General features: G+C 40.9%; 2 protein-coding genes across 5 annotated transcripts in view; one reads left to right on the top strand and one right to left on the bottom strand.

The window, feature by feature from the left end:
* The window catches only part of GPR137C (G protein-coupled receptor 137C), a 59,057-nt gene extending 50,983 nt beyond the window's left edge, over positions 1–8,074 (bottom strand). Inside the window, exon 1 of the mRNA XM_043921003.1 lies at positions 7,534–8,074. Within this exon, the coding sequence (XP_043776938.1) occupies positions 7,534–7,953 (420 nt within the window). The 5' untranslated portion in view covers positions 7,954–8,074. The remainder of the gene's footprint in view (positions 1–7,533) is intronic.
* Positions 8,075–8,584: 510 nt separating this feature from the next.
* The window catches only part of TXNDC16 (thioredoxin domain containing 16), an 86,301-nt gene continuing 71,494 nt past the window's right edge, over positions 8,585–23,391 (top strand). Inside the window, exons 1-6 of one of the 4 annotated variants that reach the window (XM_043920762.1) lie at positions 8,585–8,654; positions 11,052–11,173; positions 14,300–14,405; positions 15,423–15,720; positions 16,912–16,994; positions 23,305–23,378. In XM_043920762.1, the coding sequence (XP_043776697.1) occupies positions 15,561–15,720; positions 16,912–16,994; positions 23,305–23,378 (317 nt within the window). In that variant the 5' untranslated portion in view covers positions 8,585–8,654; positions 11,052–11,173; positions 14,300–14,405; positions 15,423–15,560. The other 3 variants (XM_043920764.1, XM_043920763.1, XM_043920765.1) reach the window with 3 other exon arrangements.

Here is a 23,391-nt window from a genome sequence, read left to right as displayed (position 1 = left end):
TGATTTCTTTCCAAATATGCCTAGTTAATTTACATTATTTATCATATATCAATAGTGTTACTTTATTAAATCAAATAAATAGACATTTTATACTATCTATTTGATAATTTTGACATCTTTAATCTTTGAAAGGAAGAGTTCTCAGAGTGATTTTTCATTTTGAGCTCATGTTCCTTTGAATTTTGTCAGAATTCTGCGTTTATAGTATACTTCTCAATAGATTACTTGGATTTGCTCCCTCCAGGTGCTTGAGGTTACCACCAAGTCAGGGTAACATTAAACTACATTTTTCTGGTTGACCTTTTTCCTCCTCTAAAATCACAGAAGTGTGATTTCAGGCTTCAAACCTGTGTGAGAAAAAGCTTGCTATGCATTTTCAGAGAAGACATTTTTCCTCAGTTTGTACCTCCTTCACTCAGCGCCACGGCACAGACAAGCACAAATCCCACCACCAACCTCTGAGAACCTGTTTACTTTCTCCCTAATTCATCTACTTAAGATGTGTATTTCAATACTTCTGGCGTTAAACTGGAGGGGATGAGTTCTCTGATTAGACCTCACCACAAGGTATTGTCTCCAATGTCACCTCTTCATACCAATGTGCTGTCACCCCCCAGACATTGAAATTCAGGATTTAGGTTAGCAGGAAGCAGCAAGCAACCACCCCCAAAACCCAAGACAAACATCTGTGTGGTACTTTACAATTTCACATTCACTTCTTTTTTTGTGGCTTCTTGTCTCTGAAGAACTTCCTCACTTACAACTCATTCACTGAAAGGGATTAAATACTCTCTGCAGCATTTTAAGGCATTTCTCTGAGTCTTTGTTCAGCCAGATGGCCCTGGTTTCTACTTCTATAAACTAGGAGGTGAGGGTCATAAGCTGAGTAAGGAGGAAAAAAGTTTGCTGAAGAGTGGAAAAGGTTTGAAATGGTGGGAATTGGGAAAGTAAGATAAACACTGAGCACTAAATAATAAGCAGTATAAATGGTATTCAGAAAAGATCATAGAGAGGAGATCACTTGACAAGACTTTATAGCTCATGGGCTATACAGTAGTCTCATTTCTGATACATATTAAGACATAAAACCTTGGACAAATCACACTGTTTATACCTATCTATTTCATAGGGATTGTGAAGACATGTGTTGTGAAGTGCTTTGAAAATACTAAATCACATAAAATGTAAGACATTGTAATTATATCTTTGCCATAGAAATGTATCTAAAACTATTGCTTTACAGATGATCTCAGGAAAAATAGAATCAAGTTAATGGATATAACAGTTTACTAGATTTGGATAAAAACAGTTTATAATCACAGTTATGGATAAAAATCTAACACCGAGGAAAGTATAGTTTCCAGTAGATAGTAACTGACTCATGAGGTGAGACTTACTTGTTTTGCAGGCTTTTCTGTTTAATAGATTTGTTGAAACCAAATTAGCAAAGCCCTAATTATTATGGGCCATTTGCCATGATATAAAAATAGTTTTGCTAAGTAAAACTCTAATATATTAAAGCAACTCCATCAGTAAGATTTTACCTGTAGTAATCAGAAGTAATTAATCGAACCAAAAAAATCTAAGAGAATCTTAGCATTCATTTCATAGCCAATGTTTTAGGCACAAAATATAAAGATCCCAGAAAGTACACAAATAATTTACCTCATATATTTATCAAAATTAACTCTCAAATTTTAGATGGTTAAATATTTTCAAGATTTTGGTCTTTTCAAGATTGTCACCCAAAAATATATTCACTATTGTTCTATGAATTTAAAATATGATAAAGTAACTTCTTATCCTTAGGGAGTTTCTATTTTAGGTGGTAAAAGTACTTTTATGAGAAATCATACCATTATAACAAAATGGAAGTACCTGTTAAGTTGAACTCCACCATGTTCTCTGACATGCCATCAATATTTGGAAGAATACATTGAATGTCAGGGACAATGACAACAGCCATGTATATGAGAGTTAAGATTCTGAATTTAATTTTCCTAGCTGTATTGGCATTGTGATTTAGTAACTGCACTTTATTGTGATTAAGCAACTGGCACTCATGTTACAAAATTGCAAGAAAAAAATGTCAATATGGGTCATGGAGGTGAACTCATTGATTTTGGCATGCATCAACAATACTGCAAAGATACTATCAACTCTCATTTTAAGTCCTTTTACTTGTTCCAATGGTAGGTAGCATGTTTAATCAGATAATTTGTTTTAAAGACTGAACCCTTCTCTGGTAAAAGTACAGGAGTGTGAACTATTCTTTGGTAAGTACACGGTAAAGTACATGTTCTATTAATCATGCTGCAAAAAGTTCAATAGGTGTTTTAAACTTAGTGCATAGGTTTATTATTTTTTTCCAACTATTTGTTGCAGGAGATAAGTATGTAAATCTAATTATTTCAGAAAGCGCTACCTCCCCTTACCTGAATTCCATTCAAATATGGTCAAGAAAAGAAAGAGTGGTCTAGGCAGTCTTAACTTTTTGAAAACTTATTTTTAGAATAATTACCACAATGTATTTGAAATAGTAATGGTTGTTTCACAAACTTTATTTTTATAGTGCTCTATGGTTCTTTGTAACTAAGTCTTTAAGTTAGAATTTAATTTTAAACTACTACTATATGTTTTTATATAGTAATACGTGAACCATGAACTTCCAGATGTTCAAGCTGGTTTTAGAAAAGGCAGAGGAACCAGAGATCAAATTGCCAATATCTGCTGGATCATCGAAAAAACAAGAGAGTTCCAGAAAAACATCTATTTCTGCTTTACTGACTACGCCAAAGCCTTCGACTGTGTGGATCACAATAAACTGTGGAAAATTCTGAAAGAGATGGGAATACCAGACCACCTGACCTGCCTCTTGAGAAACCTGTATGCAGGTCAGGAAGCAACAGTTAGAACTGGACATGGAACAACAGACTGGTTCCAAAAGGAAAAGGAGTACATCAAGGCTGTATATTGTCACTCTGCTTATTTAACTTCTGTGCAGAGTTTGAGTATATCATGAGAAACGCTGGGCTGAAAGAAGCACAAGCTGGAATCAAGATTGCCGGGAGAAATATCAATAACCTCAGATATGCAGATGACACCACCCTTATGACAGAGAGTGAAGAGGAACTAAAAAGCCTCTTGATGAAAGTGAAAGAGAAGAGTGAAAAAGTTGGCTTAAAGCTCAACATTCAGAAAACTAAGATCATGGCATCTGGTTCCATCACTTCATGGGAAATAGATGGGGAGACAGTGGAAACAGTGTCAGACTTTATTTTTGGGGGCTCCCAAATCACTGTGGATGGTGATTGCAGCCATGAAATTAAAAGATGCTTACTCCTTGGAAGGAAAGGGATGACCAACCTAGATAGCATATTAAAAAGCAGAGACATTACTTTGCCAACAAAGGTCTGTCTGGTCAAGGCTATGGTTTTTCCATTGGTCATGTATGGATGTGAGAGTTGGACTGTGAAGAAAGCTGAGTGCCAAAATATTGATGCTTTTGAACTGTGGTGTTGGAGAAGACTCCTGAGAGTCCCTTGGACTGCAAGGAGATCCAACCAGTCCATCCTCAAGGAGATCAGTCCTGGGTGTTCATTGGAAGGACTGATGCTGAAGCTGAAGCTCCAGTACTTTGGCCACCTGATGCGAAGAGTTGACATCATTGGAAAAGACCCTGATGCTGGGAGGGATTGGGGGCAGGAGGAGAAGGGAATGACAGAGGATGAGATGGCTGGATGGCATCACTGACTCGATGGGTATGAGTTTGAGTAAACTCCGGGAGCTGGTGATGGACAGGGAGGCCTGGTGTGCTGTGATTCATTGGGTCGCAAAGAGCTGGACATGACTGAGTGACTGAACTGAACTGAAATGTTTTTAATTAGTGAGAAGTGGACACAACAAATACTTTAAAGAAGTCAAAAGTAAAATGAAACTGGCATTTAATACGACAGATTGGGTAATCAAGAAGCACAACTATTTAAAACAGATATAAGGGTCTTTTGGTTAAAAAAAAAGTCAAATGTTAAGTTTTAAATTTGTCACCATGTAGATTTTCCCTACCACTCTGCTGTAATACAAAGAACTCACTGGGAAAGCCTTATTCATTCAGAGTGATCAATAGTGCTTCCAACTACTTGGAATTGATATAAAAATTTGAATTAAAAAACTGGATATGGAACAACAGACTGATTTCAAATTGGGAAAGGAATACATCAGTGTGATATATTGTCACCTTGCTTATTGAACTTATATACAGAGTACATCATGCGAAAAGCCGGGCTGGAGAAGCACAAGCTGGAATCCAGATTGCAAGGAGAAATATCAATAGGCTCAGATATGCAGATGACACCACCCTTATGGGAGAAAGCAGAGAGGAACTAAAGAGCCTCTTGATGAAAGTGAAAGAGGAGAGTGAAAAAGTTGGCTTAAAACTCAACATTCCAAAAACGAAGATCATGGCCTCTGGTCCCATCACTTCATGGCAAATAGATGGGGAAACAATGGAAACAGTGAGAGACTTTATTTTGGGGAGCTCCAAAATCACTGCAGATGGTGACTGCAGCCATGAAATTAAAAGACACTTGCTCCTTGGAAGAAAAGCTATGATCATCCTAGACAGCATATTAAAAAGCAGAGACATTACTTTACTGAACGTTGTCTAGTCAAAGCTATGGTTTTTCCAGTAGTCATGTATGGATGTAAGAGTTGTACTATAAAGAAAGCTGAGCACCAAAGAATTGATGCTTTTGAATTGTGGTGTTGAAGAAGACTCTTGACAGTCCCTTGGACTGCAGAGAGATCAAAACCGTCAATGCTGAAGGAAATCAGTCCTGAATATTCATTGGAAGGACTGAAGCTGAAGCTCCAATACTTTGGCCACCTGATGCGAAGAACTAACTCATTGGAAAAGACCCTGATGGTGGGAAAGATTTGAGGAGGAGAAGAGGACGACAGAGGATGAGATGGTTGGATGACATCACTGACTCAATGGACATGAGTTTGAGCAAGCTCTGGGAGTTGGTGATGGACAGGGAAGACTGGTGTGGTGTAGTCCATGGGGTCTCAAAGAGTCAGACACAACTGAGTGACTGAACGGAACTGTTTTAAACACAGATTCCTTTTTATTTTTTCTATTGAATATGGAAATGATTTCTGGTTAAAAATGTCTCTTTTTAAACAGGTAAAAATATGTCTTTTAAGTATAGTTACGTGTCTTAAAATTGTTTGTTTTATAAAAAGACAAGGATAGATAAACAACTTACACTCTTTCTAGGAGACACTCCAAAAGGAAAAAAACTTTAGCCCAGCTTCTTTCCAAATTATGTTTTCTAGGATAATAGAACCTTGCTGTTTTTTTTTAAAAAGTACATGACAGAAACAAGATATCTATTTAATAGGAAATTAAATATCCTATTTAATAGGAAGACTTTTAGACATTTAAGTATCTCCTCACTAGCTTGGAATAACAGCAATCAAAAGTCTGAAAATCCAATCTGGATATTGTGTAGTTTATGCTGTAGAAGTATATTTTCAGAATTTCAAGCTTAAATATAGATGCTTTTTCCCTATTGTGATAATGTTTAGTCAATTTGTGTTTACCTTAGGGTGAGAGGTATGACTGGGAGAAGGTACAAGGGGATCTCCAGGGCACTGAAAATGATGCATATCTTAATCCGGGTGGTGGTAACATGAGTGTATGCATATGCAAAATTTCACCTAGCTGTATATGTAAGCTTTATGTACTTTATGGTATATGTTATATTTCAAGAAAAAGTAAAAAGAGTGTTTAGCTACTTATGAAATGCCCAACTGTTTTACAATGAGTCATTAATATGACTTTGTTGGTCAAAATGGTATAGGGAAAAACCAAATTATCTGATACTCAGGGCTTAAGGACTGCTAATCATGCTTAGGCAAACTATATCTGAAGCTAGAGCAAAGTTTTAGTGATGAGATGTGTTGGTAGTGTATCAGAAATTGCCAGGAAGAACACAGTGTATCAGCTTAACTATAAAGGACTGAAGTATTGTAACAATTTAAGCAACAACCAGAAGATCAGAACATCTGCAAATAAACGATGTGACTATGACATGTTTATTTGATTTATTTACCCATGTTCTTATTTCTGCTTACTGTTTGGGTTTTTGTCACCGTATTGGTTGGACTTCCAAATGATTGGGAATTCTGTTACATATTCTTAACTGTTGTTTTTAGTGTGGTAAAAAGGTGAATTTATGATTATGCTTTTAAAATTATGCATTCAACTTCATAACTATTACTGGAGAAGAGTTGGTTTACGCAGGAAATACAAACACACAATCTGCCTTAAATGTTTATACTTTTGCTCAGAACCATGTTAATTCTCATCACCTCCAAAAGCCTTTGAGAGGATTAGCTGCATAGACCAATATTGTTCTATATTAGTCAGTATTAAGCATATGATGTCACCTTGTTTCCTCCCCTCCTCAAGCTTTTTTTTTTTTTTTTGCGGGGGGGGGGGGGGAGGGGAGTGGGGAGTTGTGTGTGTGTGTTTTTTTTTTTTTTTGGTAATTCTCAAAATTCCTTGGCTTAAATACCACTAACTGGCACACATGATTGATAAACTTACACTCTCAAACCTGTTTGAAATGGGTCAAATGCCTAAGCGCTGCAGAACAATGCAAACCAACCAGCAATTCCTCATAAAAGAGAAAGGGGGTGTGATTAGGTGCCAGCTATTAAGCAAGTTATTGCAAAAACAGTTTGGTGGTTTGTTTCTGCAATAGGCGCAGGTTAAACTAGTATTTTCTCTTAATTAGCTGGAAAAAATAAAAAAGACTAGGCTTTAGGAGGTAGAATAAATAGTCGAGGCATGAAGCCACTGGGGCAAACACACTCGGGGCTTTACGGAGGTCTTTATACTGACCCTCGGGATTGGTTACTGATTATTAACCCCGCCGGGGAACTATCGAACGGAATCTGTGTGAAGCTTATCGAGCCCAGGGAAAGGAGATGCAGGAGGGAATAGAAGCTTCTAATAAAAGAAACGCAGTAACAATAGCAGAGGAACAGCTCTGCCTGGTGACGTAATGGCTGGCAGCAGTCCAGCCTCAGCAGAGCTGCTGCTACCTCAGCATCCAACCTCTCTCAACACAGTCCAGCTTCGGCAGAGCTACCCCGGCTGCCACTTCTTGCGATGCCACTTTGTCGGTGCCACCGACACCTTCGCTTACAAGGGCCAGGACGCCAAACAAAGGCTGGTCCTGCTGTTTCAAGTTGTCTGAACACACACTCTCACTCACCACCACCCCCTCCTCGCCCCCCAACTCCCCAAGCCCCTCAGTAGTCGAGTCAATAGGCTGCTTAAGTTTAGGGCCAGAAACCTGGCGCACACTCCAGGCGTGCCTCAGTTTCCCCGGGCTGCTCTCGGGTCCGCTTCTGCCGGTCCGCACCCCACCCCCCCGCAAGCCGCCACCGATCCTCAGCCCGAGTGAAACGCGGCGGCCCCACTCTCCCGCCCGGCCCCGCGTGCCGGTCCTCCCGCCTTACCTCCGCCAGGTAGAGGTTGAGGAGACAGAGCGTGGAGAACTGGAGACAGGAGGGGAAGCAGTAGAGCAGCCAGTGGGGGAAGAAGTGCAGGTGAGCGGGCGGCCGGAGCAGGGGCAAGGAGCCGCTGAGCGAGAAGGCGGCGGAGAAGAGGGTGGTCCTGAGCGCTGCCCACAGGAGACAGAGGAAGAGACAGAGGCTCTGGTAACTCAGCCGCCGCTCGCGGTATAGGAGCAGCCGCCACAGCTGCAGGTAGGCAAAGGCGAAGAGCGCGGCGTAGAGCAGGGCGTGCAGGATGCTCAGCGCCAACTGCACCGAGCCAGGCACCGCGGCGCCTGAGGCGGCAGCGACGGCGTCTCCGCCGCCCCCGCCGGGCGTCGAGGGCTCGCGGCCGGCCGCCGGACCCGGCACGGACACCCTCATGAGGGGGCTGCGGGGCGGGCGAAAGAGCGCGGGAAGGAAGGGGCCGGACTCGGAGCCGCCGTCGAGGGGGAGAAGGATGTCCCCCTGACCCCCCACCCCCCCCAACCTCCAACCCCAGGAAGCGCCGTGACAGGACCCAGAGCCCCGCGGAGAGCAGCCGCGGCTCCTCGGACCCCGCCTCCTCTCCCCGCCCCCCCCACCCCCAGGGGTCTCGGCTCCTCCTGCTCCGGCTCGGCTTGGTAGATGCAAAAAACAACTCTCGGCTGGAGACAATCAGCTGAGAAACCCGAGCATTTGAGGCGCTCGCTCCGCACCTTGGGCTCCAGCCGATTGGCCCAGGAGGGCACGCCCCCTGGGCGCCGCGCTCGGAAGACCACAGGCCACAGGACCCGTCGCTCAGGGACCCCACGACCTGATTGGGCGTTCGCTTTCCCCGCTTGCTCCCTCCCGTTCTTTCCCCAACCACGCTGCGGATTGGCCCAACTACTGCACGGCCTACTCGCGCTGGCGGGCGGGCTAGACGTCGCCTGTCACCGGGGTGGCTCTTGCCCGCCCCCTGCGCTTCCCATTGGCTGGAGAGGCCGCACGTAAGGCCCACGATGACAGGGAGGAGCCTCGTGGGTTGTTTTTTGCCCAGCGGTACGACTCAGACGAGCGGTGCAGGCTGCTGCTGCGGAGGCGGGAGGACAGCGAACTCGCAGGTAGGGGGAGCGGTTCGCGGTTACTGGGCAGGCAAAGCACGGCCTCGCCTTCTGGCTCTCATCCTTCACGTGGAGAGAACTGTCGGTCCGCAGACCAGATCCCAGCCGGCAAGTCTTGTCCTCAGGTCTCGGGTACGTAGGTGGCAGCGCGGGTCCTGGAGACGAGGGCTATGGTGTCTGCAAGCAGGGATGCTTGCCGGCATTCGGACCTGGTGGGTCTCCCTCAGCAACGACCGCACCACCCGGCTGTGGAGTTTGGCTTAAATAGGGCCTCACCTGGATGCTTCTCAGGGACGTTTTGTTTTCTTCTTTTTCCCTAGCGTGAGCGCCTATAAAACGTGAGCTCTTTGTGGGGAGAGGGCAAGGAATGAGACGAAGGCTGAACGGAAGATCTAAGTAAGAGACCTTTCCCTCCCTCAGGACATGTTCCAGAAGAGAGTGGAAAGAGAATGGGATGGGTATGGAAGCCGTCTCTGAGTAGGGAGAAAGTGGGCATTTAAAACTTAGAATTTGGGAAGATGCTGTGAGCGTTGTTAGGCAAAACGAGAGAATCAGAATTTTAAGTATTTGATGGATGTCTGGAGAGGAAAAGGGGAAGGGTCTGTGCTTCTTGAATTCCAGATGTATTCCTTCAAAGATCTGGACCTGTGTGTGGGTGGGTGGTTGTGCTCTATCTAGGGCTCAGAGTTGTTTGGTAACAAAATGAGCCAAGTAGGGCAAAACGATGAGAGAATCATTTGTGTTCCCCTTAGGATGGGTGGCGCATCGTTATTTAAGTATCCGTGTGAAAGCCACTGCTACATTTATTTCTGTAGCTAAGACTCAGCCTTTCCTAACTCACCATCTTAAGAAGCGTGTTGCTGCCCTCTTTCCTAGCTAAGAGATTCACAGCGAAGGTAAACGTCTCCAGACTGGGACAGTAGTTCAGCCAGGCAGCACATGCTGCTGTGTTTTGGGTTCTGTATAGGGTGTGCGGACAAACTGATGGATGTTGAGGTCTGGTACTGTTCTGTGAAGATCCGTCAGTTGGAACACTCAGCTGAGCAGGTTGTCCTGTGCAGCCAGCCTGCAGTAGGCAAACTTGGAGAAGTTCACAGGCCTAATCCAACATCAGTGCTCTGCAGAAGGATCTTGGTGGTTGTTTTATTATTATTTTTTTTTTTTTTGCAGCTTAAGGCATTTGCCTCATAGATTCATAGAGAATGTGGTTAGGACAGTACACTGATTTGAAAGGGTTCAGAGAGCTCCTCGCCCCAGTGAATTAACTGATTGCAGTTATGTGCTTAAGCACATCAGTTAAGCATGGATTCAGAGTTATGTGCTTTTAAACAGTTGCCAAATCGGGAAAGCCACTTATTTTCTGGCATGTTTTATTTTTGCATGTTTTATAATCAGTGAATCAGGTCATGAATAGATTTTCTCCATGAAGGGGTTTTTCTTTTTTCCCAAAATTCTCTACTCAAAGTGAGAGTAAACCACACATGGGCTTCCCAGGCAGCTCAGTGGTAAAGAGTCTTCCTGCCGACGCTATAGAAACAGGAGACGCAAGTTTGATTCCTGAGTCGGGAAGATCCCCTGGAGAAGAGAATGGCAACCCACTCCAGTATTCTTGCCTGGAGAATTCCTTGGATAGAGCAGCCTGGTGGGCTACAGTCCATGGCGTTGCAAAGAGTTGGACACAACTGAGCACGCACACACATGCTCATTTCACATCTTTACTTGTGAGATTTTTTTTTTTTTTTAAATTTCAGAGTCATAGGAAATCTGGATAGTCACCTTTTTCTCCTTCCTTTTTGGGGGCATGTATATGGGGAGGTGTAGATAGAAGATTTGCCTCACTCCCTCAGGGAAACTCTTTAAGTGGAGAGGTGTTGACTCCTTTTATTGCCTCCTTTGGGTCATAAATGATAAACTGTGAGATTTATCATTTATGAGATCTAATCAGCATTTTATTGGAGGCTGATTCAGTGAACAGGTTCTGTTCTCCAATAGCACTGTTAAACTTTAAGAAAGATAATTTTTGACAGGATGTTCTTACAGGAACTTTGCAAGTACTATATGCCCCATTTGTTGCAGAATATGAAGTATGGCTTTTCCCAGAGAATGATGCCTGCAGATTTTGGTGTATTTTGTTTAATGTTTAGAGTTACTGATTTCCTCTTTCTCAAAAGCGGAAACCGTTAGTTTTATGTTTAATGATAAGGGGAATTTAGGCCTTTACAGAGGAAACTAACCAACGGTCTTCTAGAAAAGCTTGTGCCTGGAAAACCTAAAATTTGAAATGTGTCCCTGATGCACAATGATTGAATATTGTTGTTTTGGGAGAGGAGATTAGCACAGTGGTCTTTCAAACATTTGAAAGCAGAAGAATTGTTTGCCAAGTGTTGTTATTTATAGGACCCAGTTCCCAAATGAGATTGCTCCAACTGAAGAGGGCCACCAGCTGCTCCATCTGCACAGAAGGGCAAATCCTTGTCCACTCCTCTCACTAGCAGGAGGATCAGTGTTTTTCTCCTGAGGTACTTCCTCCTCCTTTCTCAGAATTCTGGTGCTGAGCAAAACAAACTTTTGTTGCTGTTAACATTTTATTTACAAGCTTTAGCCCTTTTTGTACTAAAACTTCATGCATCCGTTCTTACAGTGTTTGTCATCCTCTATTTGTCCTTGGTTAAATGTCACACACTTTTCCCCAACTTTTAAATGACCTGTGCATGCATACTTGTTTAGAGTTTAGGGATGAAGCAGAAGTTATATCTTACATACTAACTCTGATTATTCAGCCAGGAGCATCGTATTGAAGAACTGAGGGCTCTTTCCAGGTGGAAAGGTTGAGTCTGCACTTTGTGGGGAGGTATTTGCACATGGCACATTGCACATTGCACATTGCACATGGCAAATATTTGCACATGAGTTCATTTTCTTTTCATATTGGCACTGGTTGTGGTAACAGTCAGTTGCATTTTAGAGTCCTCTTCCCTTTTAAAATCTTCCTAAAGTGAAATTGGGTCAATTTCTTGTGAATTCTTTGAAATATGTTCCTTTAAAATCTAGGATATGTGTTTATGTTCAAGTCACTCTCTTCTTAGCTGTTACTAAAACAAATAGGGCTAGGTTGGGAAATAGTGTAATAACAACCCTAAATCTTTAGAAGTTTAAAGCAAGATGTTTATTTTATGTTAACACTGGTAGGCTGGGAGCCTTGTCCCATGTTGCCCTCTTCCTGAGACTTGGTTCAACAGTTTGAGTGTTTTCAATCATTGTGGCAGAGACAAAGTGTATTATGACACATACACATTGACTTTTAAAAGCTTTTGGAAGTTACATATGATACTTTGCACATTTCATTGGCCAAATCAAGTCATGGCCATATGTAACTCAAGGAAGTGGGGAAGCAGAATTTTAACATGTGTAGAGACCTAGGAACATTTGGACACTCTCCCCTTTTTGTGAGTAGATAGTCTCCTTCCTATATGTACTTCAAAGAATGCACCTGCTGATGCAGGAGACGTGGGTTCAATCCCTGGGTCAGGAAAATTCCCTGGAGAAGGAAGTGGCAACCTACTCCAGTCTTCTTTCCTGGGAAGTCCCATGGATAGAGGAGCCTGGCAGGCTACAGTCTATGGGGTCACAAAGAGTCAGGCACGACTTAGTGACTAAACACAACTATATTCTTCTTCCTGTATGTTCTTCATCCTTGGCTCTTCCCTGCAGAGATGACCCCTAACTTGGCATTCAGTCACTGTGTCAAGCTCAAAGTCTGGGATCTCTGAGTATTGCTTAGTAGCCATGATCTCTGGACTTCATAAATTATCCATTTCCCTTACACTGTTGAATTCATAGAGTAGTTGTAGGGACATATAGCTACAATACATGTTCTTATGAATAATATTTGAAGAGGAGAAGCATGGAAGACATAAACCAGACACTGAACTGTAGCGATTTGGAACCTTGCTGGACGGATGTTGCTAGAGCTCAAAGTATAAGAAAAATGAAATAAAAAAGCATATCAAATGACTAGTTAACATTTGACTAGCCCACAAATTTAGCTGCTAAACATTTATAGTCAATTTCTGTGTTTTTCTCATTATTGTAGACCAGTGCTGCTGATAAGTCGCTTCAGTCGTGTCTGACTCTGTGACCCCATAAACGGCTGCACACCAGGTTCCTCTGTCCCCGGGATTCTCCAGGCAAGAACACTGGAGTGGGTTGCCATTTCCTTCTCCAATGCATGAAAGTGAAAAGTGAAAGTGAAGTTGCTTAGTCGTGTCTGACTCTTTGGACCCCATGGACTGCAGCCTACCGGGCTCCTCCGTCCATGGGATTTTCCAGGCAAGAGGACTGGAGTGGGGTGCCATTGCCTTCTCCTGTAGACCAGTGACAAACAGTTAATATTCTAGCACATGCCCTCGAGCATAGTTCTTTATGGTCCTTGGCTTTGGCTTGCAAGGGTTCCTTCAATTTTTATCATCTTTGGCCACATCTGAGTTGAACTTTGGAGAATATGGCTTTTTTCTGCAGCTGAGCAGTTTTGTCAGTGTTTCCTGTACCCTGCAAAGGTGGGGACTTAGGGATTGTTTTAAGTTTGGAACAGCTAGTCTTTTAGATGGTGGTGCTTCTTTGAATGCCTTTCTTTTATTTCCTTGTTAAACACAATCAACAGCAACTATCACATACGACTCATCTTGTCTTCCAGCCTCTTCTCTTAGGGCCATCAATAAGTTCTTTAGACACATGAACCTAGCTACATGCTCATTAATTCATTAGATACTTCTCACTTCCAAATTATTGTAGCGACAGTTACATCAAATGTTTTGTTATTTCTTAACACGAAACATTTGTTGAGGTCCTGTCTCTGTGTTTCCTTGAAGAGAAAGAGTTTCCATGAGTAGTCTTTTTTCCTGTGCTTGGCCCCTGAGCCTATGTGTGGGGTTCTTGTTAAGGCAGCACCTCACTTGTAATTTGTATACCGGTGAAGATAAACTAGATTATGCTGCAGTAATCCACCCCCTGCCACACCAGTCTCAGTGGTTTAAGACAACAAAGTTTATTTCTTCCTATGTCATATATTCATTGCATACCACCTGGGGGTTCTCTGGGCTGCACCCCATCTGAGACCTGTGCTGACAAACAGCCACCATCTGAGTGTTTTCAGTGACTGTGACAGAAGAAGAGAAAGCCAGGCGTATTGTACAGTAGCTGTTAAACTGTTGGTGAGACAGCCTTCTGTGCTTATAGTGTTGAAAGAGCAAGGTATATGGAGTTTCAGTTTATCAGCTCTGTTGTAAATTGAAGAACTAAATTGTTTCTCATTACCCCTGAAATGTTAAATTGAAGAGTAAATGGTCTTCATGACCACTGAAATGATAAATGTCTAATTTAGTATGATTTTTTTCCCTAAGTTTTTCATTCTTTCATCTCTTCATTCTTTACTGAAAAGTTCCACTTCTATCCTTATGAGTAATTCTTGCTACTTTTTTTTCCTGTCTCCTGTTTTGACATAGTGATCTTTTGCTTAAAAGATAAGGAATCTATTTGAAATTAAAATTAAAATTCTCACCTATACCTGTTGGTGTAGCTTTACTTTCTAAAAGTACTATGTTTAATATAAAAACTAATTTTCCCAAACTATCTTCTTTTAAATGTAGATAATATATATCAGCAGTAGAAAAGCTTCCTGAAAGAAGAAATTGTGCAAAAGAAATTTGAAAGTAGCAGAGAGAACTGAGAGTGGACACAGTGGACAGCATGGGAGTCAGTACAACATGAAAGAAGATGAGAAGATGGTATATAGGCTAAATCTGCATTCAGAAGATAGAACTGAATTAAAATATGAGTTGAAAGAGCTATTTGCGTTTCTAAACTGTTTAAATCCATCAAAAATTACTAAATGTATATTTGGAAGGAATGCTCTTAAATAGTTTCAGTAGATATCCTCTAAGGTAGGTGGCCCCAACTTTTTTGGTGCCAGGGACCAGTTTTGTGGAAAACAGGTTTTCCATGTATGGGGGTGGGGGGCAGGAAGGGTGGTTTCAAGATGATTCAAATGTATTACATTTATTATGCACTTTATTTCTATTATTATTATATCAGCTCCACCTCAGATCATCAGGCATTAGATCCTAGAGATTGGGGACCCCTATGCTAGAGGATTTAAAGTAAAAATAATGTAGACATATATTTTGGATCTCATTTTCATGTTAGTGGTTTTAATTGCTATTTGGGTATTAATTGTAAATCCACTCTAGGTAGAGAATGACTAAATGCCCTGTTTAAAAAAAGTGGGTTGAATAATGTTTGAGAATTAATTTTAGAATCCTTAGAAATGATGGCTTAACATACACCAGTAAGTGGGGCTTCCCTGATGGTTCAGTGGTAAAGAATCCACCTGCAATGCAGGAGATGCAGGAGACTCAGATTTGATCCCTGAAGTCGAGAAGATCCCCTGGAGGAGGAAATGGCACCCCACTCCAGTATTCTTGCCTGAAGAATCCCATGGAGAGAGGAGTCTAGTGGACTATACAGTTCAAAGGTTCGCAAAGAGTCAGACACAGCTGAGCACACACACACACCAGTAAATAGCTATTAAACACAATATACTTAGTATTGTGTTTTCCAGATATCTTTGATATCTTTTGTATCAAAAATTAATAGTATTATCAAATCAGTGTCATTATATATCATCCCCTCTCACATTTGTACTAGAAGGAAATAGTAAAGTATTATCAAAATCAAACCTGAGACGAATTTCTTATATTATTCTTTTTACAGATTTTACTTCATTCATTCATTTAACAAATTCCTGGGGCACAACTTTGTCGAATACCTACCCCTGCCAGGTATTGTCTTGGGCAACAGAACACAGCAGTGAAGAAAACAGATTCTCCCATCCACATACAGCCACGGCTGATGATGTCTTCCAGTTTCAGTGTGTTTAGAGCTGGCATCTCTTTTGTCATGATGTGCATTTTTTATACATCAGCAGTAGACTCTCCAGAGCTGAGTCCTCAGAAATTCTTCAGGACATTGCAACCAGGAAAAGCCACCTTAGTTTATTTTTGTCAAGCTGGTAAGTATTTTTTATATTTTAATGTGATTTTTGTGATGTTTCTATTGTTGTTTAATCATTATGCTCAGGGAGAACTCACTGTCAGGATTAATAAAATGTGCTTTAAAGCTGCTACTATGATATGCCTACCTGGGTTTGAATCCTGACTTTGCTTCTTGACCTGTTTTGTGACTGGGGTCAAGTCATTTAATCTCTCCGTGTGTCTTTTTTGTCATCCATAATGAGGAAATAGTGTGTGCTTTATAAATTTGTTGTGATGATTAAGTGACTTAGCTCATGTCCCTAATCCACAGTAAATACGAGGTGAGAATTAGCTATGAGTAATATCATTTCATCGCCATTTCTAAAAGTAAACATTTTGATATTTTTAGCATGAAAATATTTTTAAAGTGTTTTAAAACTTTAGATATAGTAATACTAATGCTTAAGTTTAATACTCTGCTTTAACCATACTATTAATTATACTGAATTAATTAATACAACTATTGAACATAACTGATCATTGTCATGGTTCCATTAAAATTTCTCATGCCTTAAAAAATACTATTCTTGGAATTAGTAAGTGAAGTGAATTCACATATTTGTTGGCTCCCTTATAGGGCTCTCTGGTGGCTTAGAAGGTAAAGAGTCTGCCTCCAATGCAGGAGACCTGGATTCGAACCTCAGGTCTGGAAGATCTCCTGGAGAAGGGAATGGCAACCCACTCCAGTATCCTTGCCTAGAGAATTCCATGGACAGAGGAGCCTGGTAGGCTACAGTCCATAGGGTCACAAAAAGTCAGGCACGACTGAGCGACTAATACTTTATTATAATTAGGATTTGAAAATGGTATGTTAAAATCATTTTGAAATTTTTGTACATGTATGTTGTGTATATAATATTAAACTTGGAAAAATAATGACAACTGTTCCATTTAAATTAAACATTTATTTATCTACTTTATGTTCATAAAGCTCTTAAGGTCACAAAATGAAAGTATTTCATGATAAAAATATTAGACATAAGAATAATGAGGCAATAGGAATTAGGGTACAAAAATATGTAATTTGGTTTGTTTAGTCACTTGTTGCATAGTAGTTGGGCAAACTAATATATTTCTTTTGCAGTTTGCAGCTTTGGGCTTTAATTTTAAAAATTCATTTTTCCTAAGGGGCAAGTCATAAAACATTCATAAAACATTTCTTATTTTAGAGTCTCTAAGAACTTCTATGTTTCTTGAAGAACTGAATGAGGCTGCTAAACCTCTCCAGGACTATGGAATTTCAGTAGCAAAGGTAAAAACATATTTTTATTAATAGATGATTAGTGGCAAACAGTTTACAGCTGTGTGACCTAAGACTTAGTGTCTAAAAATAATGTGTTGTTTCACATCTTTTTCAAACTGGAAAAATATTTTTTCTATCTTTTTTTCATAAGAATAAGCAGAAATATAGATGGTTCCAAATTGTTATACAAATTAGTGGCAATACAGGGGAAAAAGCTATTTAAAATTCTTAGAGCTTTATTTTGTAAACCATTCTATTGAAGCTATAGTGTCATTTTTTCAGTCTTCTATATAGGCTTTTTAAATTTTGCCTGAGAAATATATCATAATAGATAGTCATAACTATTAAAACATTTCTATTAGCACAAACTGAGGAACCAGAATTGAAGTTATTGAAATGTGTGTTTTTGTTTTTTCTTTCATATTCTGTCTTTATAATTGCTTATGTTGTGGTTATCATATTTATTTTTAGAAAAACTTTAAGACAGCCTAATTTGAAATTACATATTTAATTTCTCAAAGTGTTCAAACTTGCTGTGGAGTATTATGGAAAATTTCTAGATGCATCATGGTTTAAATAGCTTCATGAACCTTTCATTTAGTTTAAACTTAGAATTTGTACCTCGGAAAGTGGAATGATTAATAACCCAGTGATTATTAAATTCTTTCAGATTAGTGTCTCCCTGACTTTCTGTGTACATTTATTCTTTTCTAGTTCATTAACCTTCCTCCTTTGAGAGATGGCTCCTGTGTCTCTTGATCCCTGCAGCTTGAGTTCCCAGGGCAGGAAACACAGACAAGTTACCTGACTGTGACTTTTAAAGGGAAACTGTTCACTCTCACCAGAGAACACTTCTGACGCCAAATGTGTGTGTTTTCCACACCAAGCAGTTCTGACACCAACAGCCCAGAGTTAGTACAGACGCCTCAGGGGAGCGTACAGTCCTGTGAGACTGCCCTCACTTCAGATCCCAGTCACAGGGAGTGAGAAGATCCCCAGGTTTCCTACGACTTCTGGAGAACTTGGCTACAAATGGGGGTTCTCACAACCCCCTCCTCAGGGTCCATAATTGGCTACCATGACTCACAGAACTCAGGGAAAGACTTTTCTTAACTGTTACGGGCTTCTTATAAAGGATATCTCAGGAACGGCCAGGAGGAAATGCATGGGCGAGATCTGGACGAGTCTCAAGTGCAGGAGCTGGGAAGTGGGGCTGAAAGTCACCACTCTCTAATCTTGCCTTTTTCTGGCAACCAGCCCCCTTCCTGAAGCTATCTAGGGGCCCCAACTGCCAGTCATTTCATTTGGATACAGACAGACACTCTTATCACTACCAGAGATTCCAAGACTTTTAGAAACTCTTACATTTGGGGTTAAAAGACCAAATATTAGAATAATAGATACTCCTACCACTCCATCATTCAGGAAATTACCGGGTTTTAGGTGCTTCCCTGGTGGCTCAGTCAGTAAAGAATATGCCTACAATGCAGAAGACTGCTGCAATGCAGGAGACCTGGGTCAAGAACATCCCCTGGAGGAGGAAATGGTCGTCCACACCAGTATTTTTGCCTGGGAAATCCCATGGACAGAGGAGCCTGGTGGGATACAGTCCATGGGGTTGCAAGCATCAGACATGACTTAGCAACTAAACCACCATAACCACCACCAGAAGCTCTGTGTCAGGAACGAGGGGTAGAGGCCAAATGTATATTTCTTATTATGTCATAGTTATATTCCTTGGAGAAGGAAATGGCAACCCACTGCAGTATTCTTGCCAGAAAAATCCTGTAGACAGAGGAGCCTGATGGTCTGTAGTCCAAGATCACGAAGAATTGGACACGACTGCCTAAGCATGCGTGTATATACCTTAAAAAAAATCTTTTTTTAAAATGTCAGTTCTCTTTGTATAGAGGTCTCAGGATCTCCATTAACTGTGAACCAGTTTATGCTCTAGAATGATAATGGTGCTCAAGCTTTGAATAAAAATTGAGATTTAGAAATAAAATACTAGGTTGGGTTGGTATGACACTCGAAAGGGATAATCACACTGTTTATCTAGCAGTCAGTAAACTAATGACTAGTAACTATGTGTCTGCTAACTGGAGTAGAAAATGAAGGTTCATGCCTAAAGATCACCTTTATGAACTAACAGTTCATAAACCTTTTACAGTTGAGGACTCTAAGTTATGTGGAAAGGAAACTATGGTGAAAGAGATAGACCTGTCTTGAAAGAGACAGACCTAGACCTTGAGTACCTAGCTCAGTCCCTGGTACATAGTACATACTCAGTACTGTTTATGAGATTCAAACAAGCTTACATATTATTTAGTCTCTTATTGGATTATAGACTTAAAAAATATTCACAACCTAAAAGTTGAGAGTTATGTTTTCTTAGGACGGAATTTTTGGGACTTAAAACCCAGGAACCAGCACCTCAAGTAACCCTGAGAGAACAGCTCTGAGGAGGTGACGGGATCAATCAGATTATGTAGAAGTTTTCCAAAAAAGGGCACTAGTCCGAATCTCAAACTGATTGCTGTTAATTAAAGGAAAGCCAGGTATCTCAAGTTAAGGAATTTAGCGCTTTTCTGTGTATAGGAATATGCAAGAGTCTGGGCTCACTAAAATCATTCTTTTGATATGTGTACCTCTGTTATCTGGTACCAGTATCCTATATTTTCACATCCTGAGTTTTCTCAGGGCTGACCTTCGGTGGTGGCTGCAATCGCTGATGACCGTGACATCCTTTGTTTACTGATATGGCAGGAAATACTCCATTTCTCAAGATAGAAAAATGACTAAGATCCCAGACTTTTTCTTTGGAGAGTAGATATCCAAAACACATTCACAGACCACCCCCCCCCCCTTTTTTTAGTTACACTGCACACCTTTGGGAATCTTAGCTCCCTGACCAAGGATTGAATCTGGGCCCTTGGCAGTGAAAGCTTGGAGTCCCAACCACTGTACTGCCAGAGAATTCCTGCAGACCATGTTAATAACTGGCAGAACTTGGTCATATAAGAGGTACAAATATAATGCTATAGAGGTTTAAAAGAAAGAAATCTTACATGATTATCGAAGTGGACGTCATATTATGGTATTGGGAAAGACTTCACAAAAAGTAGCATTTTGAGATTGTCTTCAGAAGTTAAGATTTCTTTAGGCAGATGTAGATGAAGAAAACACTAAATTATAAATGGACTAAATGTTCCAGTTAAGGAAACGATTGTCAGGCTGGGAACAATAACCAAACCCAATTGTAAGATATTTAGAAATGCATCTTTAAGGCTTTAGAAACTCTCAAAGTAAATGAAGGAAAAATACTATATCATGCAAATAATAACCAAAAGAAAGCTGGTGTGACTATATTACTTTATCAATGTAGATTTAAAAACAAAAAAACCTTTGGGTCATCTTTTTTTCTGTCATAACCAATCCATTAATAAGTCCTTCAGGTTCTACTTCCCTGGTAGCTCAACTGGTAAAGAATCTGCCTGTAATGCAGGAGACCCCAGTTTCAATTCCTGGGTCAGGAAGATCCGCTGGAGAGGGGATAGGCTACCCACTCCAGTATTCTTGGGCTTCCCTGGTGGCTTAGCTGGTAAAGAATCTGGCTACAATGTGAGAGACCTGGGTTCGATCCCTGGGTTGGGAAGATCCCCTGGAGAAGGGAAAGGCTGCCCACTTCAGTATTCTGGGCTGGAGAATTCCATGGACTGTACAGTTCATAGGGTTGCAAAGAGTCGGACACAACTGAGTGACTTTCACTTTCACTCAGGTTCTACTATTAAAACCATGCATATTTGACCACTTCTGGTTCTTCATTTCCAGTATCTTGTCCAAACTTCCTCACTTCTCCTCTGGGAAACCACAACAGCTGCCTGTTTGGTCTTTCTTCTTTCACTTTTGTCTCACCAAACCCTTTTCCACATGTATCAGATCTCAGAAAGGCTTCCCATTACAGTTATGTTAAAATCAAAACTCCTCTTTGGATACTGACTTCCTCTTATCTCACTTTCTGTTCCTCCACCTTCCTCAGTTTGTTCCTGACACTTGCTAGTTGTCTTTTTGTTACTTGAACCTGCTAGATGTGTATTTCCATAAGGCCTTTGCAGGTATTTCCCCTTCATCTCTTTCACATACTTATATATTTGCATGCATCACTCCGTTACTTCAGTTCTTTGTTCACATGTTACCTCCTCAGAGAAGCCTTCTTTGATGACTTACCTAAAACGTTCTGTCATACACTATCCCTGTAGTAAGTTTTTTTTCCCCTCATAGTACTTAATATTACATATTATTTAGTTTTTAAATGGTCTGTCTCTGCTTTTAGAATATAAGTTCTAAAGAGAAAGATTTTAATTTGGAACCTAACTGTGCTGCCAATGAAGAGAATAGTGACTAGCATATGATAGGTGTTCAAACGTGTTTTGAGTGAATGAAGGGACAAATCTGTTATCATAATATCAACCATCCTCTATGCTCTGACTTAAAAAAATTTTTTTTAATTACAGTAAAATTCATGGCTTTTGGTTATGACTATACTCTGACTTTTAATTCTGGTTCTCTATTCCTCATATCTTTTCTGGGTATCAGTTCTCTTTTAGTAGCTGTTTAAAAAATAAAACAAATGTGGCTTTTCCACTTGTTAGTGTACTTCCTCGAACTCCATTAAAGTTAACCTGAAAACAAAAACCAAAAACAAGAAAAACCCATTCAAAAAGAAAACAAAATGCAAATTTAACAAAATCCAAAACAAAATACTAACTGTTCTTCCAACCTTGATTTTGGTAAGTTATGTTGCTGGCAGCCCACTTGCCCTGTCTGACAACCTCTTCATTCTCTCTCTTTCCTTCCCCTCTATGTCCCATGCTGCATGTTATATGCTCAGTCATCTTAGTTTTACTTTCTGTGCTTGTGAAAAGTCTCTTGAATCTCTTCCGACCTTTTCTGCTTTACCTCAGGCCCTCGTCATCCTTGACCTGTGAAAGTGAAAGTGTTAGTCGCTCAATGGTGTCCCACTCCTTGCAACCCTATGGACTGTAGCCCTCCAGGCTCCTCTGTCCATGGGATTCTCCAGACATGAATACTGGAGTGGGTTGCCATGCCCTCCTCTAGGGGATCTTCCTGCCCCAGGGATCCAACCCAGTCTCCCACATTGCAGATGGATTCTTTACAGTTTGAGCCACAGGGAAGCCCTTCATGACCTGTGGTGGTGGTGGTGGTGTCGCTAAGTCGTATCCGACTCTTGCAACCCCATGGGCTGTGGCCTGCCAGGCTCCTCTGTCTTTGGGATTCTCCAGGCAAGAATACTGGAGTGGGTTGCCATTTCCTTCTCCAGAGGATCTTCCTGACCCAGGAATCGAACCCAGGTCTCCAGCATTGCAGGCAGATTCTTTACCGACAGAGCTATGAGGGGAGCTTTGACCTGTACTGGTGTGATAATTCTGTCAGCTGGCTTCCTTGCCTTTGTGCTCTCGTGCCTTCCATTTCATCTGCATGTTGCTGCCAGAATCATCCTCGTGTTTTTCACATAGGGTCCTCATTGTAAGCTATCAAGAGTGTTGTGGCTGCTCTAAAATCATCAGGGACTCAGACTCATTCTTCCTGTTTCACCATCCTTAGCAAGGGTCTCTCGTTTAAGGATGCCTTATGGTCCATGATGACTGCTGCTGCCTACCTATCTTGTTAGGTTTTTTTCCTTTGTCAGCAAGGAGTGGGAGGACCATGAGTACCAGACAACCCCCCTTTAAGACCCTTCTAGGAATTCCAAACCTGTGACTTCTCCTAACATTATTTAGCGATCCTTAGCTGTTGGGGGAGTCTGGAAAAGTCTTTTAATGGGGATACTTGCTATTAGTGACATTCTGTTAGTGAAGCAAAAAGAGTGGGATGGATTTGGGTTGGGGAACCAGCAGTATCTGTTATACCTGTGTTCCAGCTACTGAGATGCTCCGTGGTTCCAACTTAACATTCACTTCTCTGTTTCCTGACTTTTGCCCATGATTTTTTTGTCTTGCCTTTATTGTTTCCTTCCCTTTCTACTTCATTACTTCCTACTTCCTTCATAAGATTGAACTGAATTAGGTATGATTTAATATAACTTTTGGTATAGAAACCTTTTTCCGGGTTCCTTTCTCTGGGTTACCTCCAGCACTTGAATAAGTGAGCAGTTATTGCATACAAATTGGAAAAAAAGTAAAATAAGAAATGTGATCTGGAGATACACTGCAGTGTTTAATTTTCCTTTGTGTTTCCCTAACCAAGAAACTCTGCCATTTGCTCTATACTCTTAAGTGTTAAATATAATCTTTTAAAGGTTAATTGTGTCACAGAAGAAACATCCAGATACTGTGGAAGTGAAAAGGATTTGATGAAAGCATATTTATTCAGGTAAACTAGTTTT

The sequence above is a fragment of the Cervus elaphus genome, chromosome 12 (genome assembly GCF_910594005.1).
Source record: "Cervus elaphus chromosome 12, mCerEla1.1, whole genome shotgun sequence".
Classification (NCBI taxonomy): Eukaryota; Metazoa; Chordata; class Mammalia; order Artiodactyla; family Cervidae; genus Cervus; species Cervus elaphus.
The sequence above is the reverse complement of the archived record's forward strand: the minus strand, read 5'-3'. Positions and strand labels throughout refer to the sequence as shown.